The 8,391-nt window shown below is 49.5% G+C and overlaps 1 protein-coding gene across 1 annotated transcript in view; it reads right to left on the bottom strand.

Annotated features, from left to right (window-relative positions):
- Positions 1-120: 120 nt before the first annotated feature.
- The window catches only part of LOC142002747 (parathyroid hormone/parathyroid hormone-related peptide receptor-like), a 29,458-nt gene continuing 21,187 nt past the window's right edge, over positions 121-8,391 (bottom strand). Inside the window, exons 10-13 of the mRNA XM_074979116.1 lie at positions 5,399-5,493; positions 2,813-2,954; positions 1,733-1,774; positions 121-510 (exon numbers count right to left, since the gene is read on the bottom strand). Coding sequence (XP_074835217.1) covers positions 121-510; positions 1,733-1,774; positions 2,813-2,954; positions 5,399-5,493 — 669 coding nt within the window. The remainder of the gene's footprint in view (positions 511-1,732; positions 1,775-2,812; positions 2,955-5,398; positions 5,494-8,391) is intronic.

Genomic DNA, 8,391 nt, shown 5'->3' with positions numbered 1-8,391 from the left:
AGAGCTGTAGACAGATCAGTGCCATCATTCTGCTTGGCCCCAAATCAGTCACCCTTTTGGCAGCCACATCATGCTGCAAACTCTGTCCGGTAGGTCTGGTTGGAGACATGCTTGCTGGCTTTATAACATGGTCTCTGCCTCTTTACTTAGGCTAGAGTGCCTTTGACCTAGGCCTGGGGAATGCAGGAAGTCTTTGGCATTTTCCACAAGGGACTTCTGGAGAACCTCGGGGGTAGGGGAGAGCAAAGAGTTGTCAGAAGCAGAGGAGCTCGGGATATATCCCAGCAAGCCAGTATGTGGGGCCAACGGCAGCATCCGGAGCTTGGTAATCTGCTGCATCCCTGCCCCTGCTGGCCCCCGTCCGGCAATGCTCGTGCTGATGCTGTTGGTGGCATGTGAAACCAGCCCACCATAATAGCAGCTCCCCACGGTGCTGGTGACTCGTGCTTTCTGCTTGAAGTCCAGTGCCAGGCTTCTCCGGAAACGGGCTTTTTTAATCTCCGCCTGCACCTGAGGGTGAGAGCTGGCCTATCAGGGCATGGCAGCAGAACAAGACAACTCCTCAGGTATTGCCAGATGCCAGGCCTGCTTGGCACACCCCTTGCAATACCCCAAGCACAAAGATGACAGTAGGATTCCAGTGCTCCTACCAGGTGTTGGGGAGGTGGCATTTCCCTCCAGCCCCTCCATCTCCGCAGTCTCTGCTCCATCCATCCCTTTGACTTTCCAAACTATACTGAGGGAAAGGTTGATGCAGGGGATCTCCCTCCCACACTGGTGATCAGGAGGAGGCTGGTAAGTTGACTCAGCAGACTAGCAAGGAGCACCTAGTCCAGGCCTACACCGCACCAGGGCTTTCCTTTAGAGATCACTGGGGTAGCAAACATTAGGCAACGCAGCTCTATAGAAAACACGGCAAGGTGCTGAGCAGCCCCAAGGATGAGGCCATCACTTTCATCACCCATTGGCTTCACATGAAAGGAGGCAATCAGCACCTGCCTGGACCAGACCCAGAGAGCTTGGTGTGGGCCCAATGCTGCTCCTGCTGGTGACCATGGGTGGACACAGGATTGGGGGCAGGGTGAATACACAAGTGTTCCCCAGCCAGGCAGCATCTCTGTTTCCATTGAAACCGAGCAAGTTTAATGCAGCTCGATGGCACCAGGTTAATGGCCCAGGAGCCTAGCCCTCTTCTCCCACAAACTAGGCTGTGTATGGGCAGTGTCAGCAAACACAGGCCTTAGTCTGTCTGGCTAACCTGACTCACCTCTGATCCCAACTGATCTGTAGGGCTAGAAGAGGAGCTCAGCCCTGTGACCCCACAGTCCTTAGTCTGAGATTACCAGCAAGGTGGCCAACAAGGGCCAAGTTAGGGTGTCACAAACCTGTTCCAGTAGGGTATAGGCCTAGGCTGACCCCACAGCTCAGTGCAGGTCAAGAGCTGTTCCCCTCCTATTCCACGTGGACCATACTGAGTTATTTCAGAGTCAAAGGTTATTTCACACTGTGTTCCACAAAAAGGTAGCCCATGAGGTTGAGGGAAAATGAGCTGTCTCCTCCCTGAACAGCCCCCGAGGGAAAAAATCCCAGGAGTCCCCTTGGGGTTAGGATAGTGGGGGGTTTAAGCTGCACTCCCACAGCCCTGGCTAAGCCCCCACCCACTACAACAGCTTAGGAAAGGCAGCCATGTACCTACCAGAGCCAGGAGCGGGGCTGAGTCCATTCCACTTACCTCCCCATTACAAAAGCAATAGATAAAAGCCACAAAGAAACCCTGCAAAGAGACCAAGAGAGACATTTCACCTGAACATGCTGGAAACAAACTCCCAGCGTGTAGCCAGGGCCCTTCACCCCCAGCAGATCTGGAGAACTCAGGCCTCCAAATATCTTGGCCCCATTTTATTTGTTGTATGCACATAATCAGTTGGCCGTCTCTCTGGGACAGCTGCCTCACTCAGCCTTCACATGGCTTTTTCCCCACTCCAGGCACGGTCACAGCTTACTTAACAAACCAGCCCTTCTGTTGGCACCATCTGTGCAAAGCAACTTTAGTCAGGCTCTGTGGGACTTAGCCCAGGAGCGGCCTCTGTCATAAGGTGACTGGCCCTTTAAGAGGTAAGGTGGAGTGCTGCCCCACCTGTGACTCAGTCAGGCCTCATTCCCCAGGTGGGGAGAATTAATGCAGCAACATGATGGGCTGGTCACATGCTTAATGCAGTCAGGGACTGGAGATCAAAAGGAAAGTCTCCACAAGAAAGAGAAGGGAGGTGCCTGCCTCACCCGGTCCAGGACAGATGGCTGGACCTGCAAGAAGCTAGTTTGGAGAACCGGAGTGAGGGTTGCAGTTCTCAGCACAGACTCTCGGAAGGGCTCCTGAGTGAAGGGGAGAACAAAGGTTGGATCTGAGGGCTGAAGGAACAGCTTCATTAACATGCTGTTAAGAGACTTAATAAAATGACCCATAAAGGGGGAAATTTAGTGTAAATATTCTGGTCTGGGATCAGCTCTTACAGGTGCTGAAGAGGTGGTTGAGGGCAGTACACTTGCAGAGCTATGTTGCGGAACAGGGAGGTGCTGTAAGATGCTGCTCCATCACAGGCTCCAGGAATAGCTTAGAGAGCATGGACGGGTGCTTTCAAAAGTGCCCTTAAGCCTTGAGCATAGGAAAGCAAAAGCACCTTGCAGAGCTCCTCAGACCATGCCTACCTAGCGCTACCTCCGCCAGGCACCTCCTCTGCCTGCTGTTGGGGACGGCACAGGACTCTGCAGTGAGGGGAGAGCTGGGCAAGAGCAGGACTACCTGCAGATGTACCTGGAGGGAGTTGAACAGCATCTCATAGTGCATCTGGATTTGCCAGAGGACACCGGAGACTTCAGTGTAGGGCATTGCCATGAACACCACGTAATGGACCCCAAAGAGTGGCATCAGCACCAGGGTGGACTTCAGCAGCTTCCTGAAAGGAAAAATCATTCCACAGGTTTGTCTGCAACCTCTCTCTCTAACCCTCATCCTCAGCTTTTCAGCCTACACTATGTTTATCCTACAGTACCTTGGATACAGTGGTACAGGTCGAGCCTCTCCAGTCTGGCACACTCAGAACCTGACTGGTGCCAAACAGAATTTGCCGGAGCACAGGAGTTCAGTATTGTCTAGCACATTACTAACCCTTCTGCTGCTTACTGGGCTCTTAGAAGAAATTTAGGGGTAAGTTTCAGTTAAACAACAGCACAGAACATGGAGAGCCAGGACTGGTGGCTGCAAACAAACTTTATGGGACCACAGGAAACTTGGCCACACCAATGATAAGTGGTCATCTGAATAACTAAAATCATGCCAGATTATGGATGTTGCCAGATGAGAGTTGCAAATTAGAGAGGTTCAACCTGTACCAACCTTATGGTTCTTCTAGCATTTTTCTCCCCTCAAATGCTTTTTTGCAAGTACTTCCCCAGCCACACACAGCAGCAACAAAGACAAGAGTTTAGGTCAAAAAGGGATGTGAATCCTGTCTCCAGATGAAATTGGAGGGAGATGAGGATTCAGTGTGGGGGGAAGTAGGATGTGGAGGTTGTCTCTAGCCTCACACACAGGGATATTTAATACCCACAAGTGTTCAGCCTCTTATTTATGGCCCAGTGCCCCCTACCAGCAGATGCACTGGGTCAGAGAGCACTAACATTGGGCTCTCTTTGCTTCCTTTCATTGAGCCTTCCTCTCAGAGTTTACTTATCTTGGGAGTGGTGCTGAGTTTCCAGCATGGCACAGAATGACTGCACCTCCATAGGATCTGGATTTAGGCGCATTTGACTTAACTTAAACTCTTGTACTTAATCAGGATGCCACACTCCAGAAGGCGCTGGGTGACATGCCTGTTCTCTCCTTCAGACAACCTTCCAACCTTATGAGGATCCTCATTAACAGCCACAGTCTATACCCCAGGAATACCAGTCCTGGAACCTTCCCCTGCAACAAAGCCCGCTGCCAGCTTTGTCCACATATCTTCTCTGGAAATACCATCACTGGACCTAACCAGGTTACTCACAGAATCACGGGCACTTTCTCATGCGCCTCTACTAACATCATATATGCCATCATGTGCCAACAATGCCCAGATGCTTTGTATATTGGACAGACTTCTAACTCCCTTAGACAAAGGGTCAATGGGCACAAAACAGACATCAAAACACTCCAGATCCACAAACAAGTTAGTCAACATTTTAATGGAATGGGCCATTCTGTCAATGACCTCAAGGTATGTGTGTTACTGAAAAGAAATTATTGTACCGTTTTGGAAAGAGAAACATCTGAGCTGGCCTTTATATTCAAATTCGGCACATTAACACATGGTTTAAATCGTGATGGGAACTTTCTGAGTCACTATAGGGGCTTGTCTGCATACTTGGCTCAATCTAATTCTGGACCTTCCCCCCCCCAACCCCTCCACTCTCTGATTTGCTCACCTTGATTATCTTTTTCTTATTTGTCCACCTTGCTTACTGTTTTTGGTTCTCTGTGCCTCAAATATTGAGTCTGTTCTGGTCTGGCTATGGTCTGTAGAAGTGGGTCTGTCCCACGAAAGCTCACCTAATAAACCATTTTGCTAGTCTTTAAAGTGCTACTTGACTGCTTTTTGTTTTGATCTTGTACTCCATGTGAAGCATAGGTCATCTACAAGTCTCCTCCACTTCACTCTGTCTGGGGACAAAACATCTAGCTGATCCCAGGAGTACCCCCGTTGTCCTTCAATCTCAGTAGATCATCTCCACATTGTTCGAGGTCTTCCTTTTTTGCATTTTCTCTGCGGTTCCATGTGAGAGCTTAATGGACCATGCTGGATGATGGTTTTTTCTGAGAGTGTGGCCCAGCCATCCCCACTTTCTTTTCTTAAAAATGTATGTGCGCTACCTGGTGTTATATGTAGCAATATCATGGCAGCAATAATCTCAGGAGTGTGATATTTGCTACAGCAAAAAGCTAAAAAGCACCTCATCCTTCAGGGCTGGGAAAGATCTGTGCCTCCCTTTGCCCGGAATAAAAATGTATCACTCAGGTGACTGTTTCCCCACACACAACCCCCTCCTGATGCCTCATCTACTGTCTAGTGCTGAATAGGATAGTGGATCGGTCCCTGGGTCGGAGACAAAGATTCTATCCTTGCCTCTATAATTGTCAGCTGGGTGATTGTGGCCAAATTACTGCCCCTCTGTAGGGCTGGGAATAGTGATCCTGAGCTCCTCCCTAAAGCATTGAGATCCATTCATTGGCCATGCTATGCTAAAAGCCAGATATTAGGACTCTCTTTCCTCTGCTGCACTAGCTTCTGGGCTCAGATGCAACTTACACAAAGGTAGAAAGTTCCGCACTGTTATCTACTGGCAGCCACACATTGTCACTCACCTGTACTGCTGCCGAGGGTCTAGTTTCCCTGTGTTCGTCTCCCAGAGCTTTGAAGCCAGGACCCTCACGATATTGACGAAGAGGAAGAAATTCACCTGCCGATACACACACACCCACGATCACCTTATGAGCTGCACATGCAGTGTCTGACTAGCTAAGGGCTTGTCTGTATGGGAAAATGGACTGTTCTAGCTATTACAGAATAACTTTTCCGGTACATCTGTTTCAGGCTAAGGCTTGATCTATGCTAGGATATTAGTTTGAATTTATAAGGACTCAGTCCACACTACAGGGTCCTAAGGTCAACTCCAAATTTGACCTTGCATGATTGACCGTAGGATTTGCAGACAGAGCACTATGAAATTTGATATTCTTGGCCTCCTGGATGTGTCCTACAGTGCTCTGCTGTGACCACTCTGGCCGTGACTTTCAGCTCTTCTGCTCTCCAAGTGTGCAGAAGCAGCCTGGGAAGTCATTTCCTGTTTGGCCAGCATGGTGAGAAGAGTAGGCAGCACATCTCAGCAGCACATGTGGCAAAGAATTCCCAGGGTCACAAATGAGTTCCAGCATGGAGTGTGCAGGAGATCCAAGACCTCTCTGTTGTGTGGGGGACAAAGCTGTGTTGGGAAAAACTACAAGGCACCCAAAGAAACAGACATATGTGCCAAGATCTCACAGAGCATGAAAGAAAAATGGTGCACCAGGGACGCCCAGCAGGGCTGCATGAATATAAAGGAGCTCAGGCAGGTGTACTATAAAACAAAGGCAGCAAATGGATGTCCGGGTCATCATCACAAATATGCTTCTATGAGCAGCTACGTGGGATTCTAGGGAGCGATCCAGCCACTGTCCCCACAGAGTCTATGGATACCTCTGAAGAGATTCCTCAGGAAGCCTCTGGCAACAGCATGGACGGCATAGATGAGGAAACAGAGGAGGATGACAGTGGTCAGCAGGTGAAGGGGGAAGCTGATCTCGACAACAGTCAGGAGCTTTTTGTAATGTTGGCTCTCAGCCCCTCCTCCCAGGACGTTTTGCAGCTGGACCCTGATGGGGAGGGCACCTCTGGTGAGTTCTCATTTTTAATAACACTACAAGTGGGCGAAGGCAATTAGGTGTGATCTGTGACAGGTGCTGTACCTACACAGCCTGGGGCCCCCTGGAATAGTTTGTTACTGTCTGGAACAGAGCACAGCTCCTCCTTGCGCATCTCCATAAAGCTCTCAGACAGGTACTCTCATTCTTCTCGCGAGCTTTTTGGGGAGGCCTGACTTATTCCAACCTCCACGCCAGGATGCTATTCCACGCCAGCCCACCAGTAAGTAATCTGGTGTCAGGGTGCCTCAGAGCAGTGCACCGTAACAACCAGCCCTGTGCCTGCATTCAGACAGCATTCGTGTCTTATCAACGTTTGTTAGTCTAAGGAGACCAATAACTTTTGGCAACCTCGAGAAAGCAGGGGAAGGAGCATTAAGCTACTTTATAACAGCACAGGCTGCTCTGCCGTGACTGGAACATGCTCCTCCCCTCCACGGGCTGCTAAGGGAAGGGAAACTTGGGTCTCCCTGATCCACCTTGGCTGGGACAGTGAGCGTCTCACATTTGTATATGTCCCTGTCCTCCTCGGAGTCGTCGTCATTCTGACAGCTGCTTAGGCTCTGCCCATACCAGAGCACAATATGTGAGGTGCTCGTAATATTTGTCCCAGCAGTTTTAAGCTGCACAGGTTACATGCTAGCCTTGTAATGGCATCTGCATGGATATGAAAAAAGGGCACAATGTTCTTTGACATTGCTTTCCAAAGGGGAGGTGGGGGAACAAATGCCTTAGGGGAGGCTGACCACATGCCCACATTTTTGTCCCATCACACACTGGGACAGAACCCCACAATGCAATGGGGCTGCAGAAACTTTGGGCTAGGCACCCAAAATGCATTGCTGACAAAGTCAAACCTGGCCAATCCTAATGGGGACACACTCCATCGACTTTATGTACCAGTTTGAATACGCACCTTTGACTTTTCAAAAGCCGGTGCTAGAAAATCAACCTTAACAAAGTCAACCTAACTTTGTAGCATAGCCGTACTCTAAGAGTGTCCACACTATCCCAGAACAGCTATAGTGCTTTAAATTCATACACACTTATTCCAGAGTAAGGTCTCTGTGTAGACAAGCTCTAAGCGATCTCCTCTAGCTAGGGTTGCTCATAAATAAACTCCATCCCAAAGTAGATTTATAACAACAACCCTCCTCCCCCTCCATGATTAGCATTGAAAACAAGCTTCATTTGATAGTGCTGATTCTGGCTGTTCTCACACAGGCTGGTGAGTTTGGGTTCCAGTTTCTCTGCGATTCTCTTTTTGTATTGCAGCAGATCCCAGGAGCCCCAGTTCTGGCCCAGGGCTTGACTGGGCTAGGTGTTGTCTGGCCCGGCCTTAGGGCAAGGCAGTTGTCTTAGGACCCATGCCTTCAGGGTCCTATGCCCCAACTGACCATTGCATCCACTGGCTGGACCCCTTGCCAGCATGCCACCTTGGGCCCTGGGTGCTGTCCGAACACAGAGACCCTATTTTTAAACTGTGTTCTTTTAAATTTCCCTCTCTTCTGAAGCTCATGAAAGCATGTCTGTGAAAGCCTCGGGGTATGAACTCTCTGTGTAGGGTGCTAAGTGCTAAACTGGGTCTTTTTCACGTCCAAATGAAACAGTGATAAGAATTATCTCAGGGGGGCATAAACCTGTAACAGGCACAATGTCTAACTGCAAGAACGTGGGACCCCTCCATTAAACAAAGTATGGGCACAGTGCTGCTAGAAGCAAAGGGTCCAGCAAGAATTGGGTTAAGGGTCAGCTTCAGAAAGGTCTTTAGGCCCAGAGGCATGCAGATAAGTGCCAAGGTGGTATACAAAAAAAAGCCCCTGACAAATTTAGGTGCTGAGCTGTAGCTATAGACATCTATTTATGTGACTACCATCAGGTGGACTTGAACCTGGGAT

Source organism: Carettochelys insculpta, chromosome 28, assembly GCF_033958435.1.
Source record: "Carettochelys insculpta isolate YL-2023 chromosome 28, ASM3395843v1, whole genome shotgun sequence".
Lineage (NCBI taxonomy): Eukaryota > Metazoa > Chordata > Testudines > Carettochelyidae > Carettochelys > Carettochelys insculpta.
This window is presented reverse-complemented; position numbering and strand designations above follow the sequence as displayed.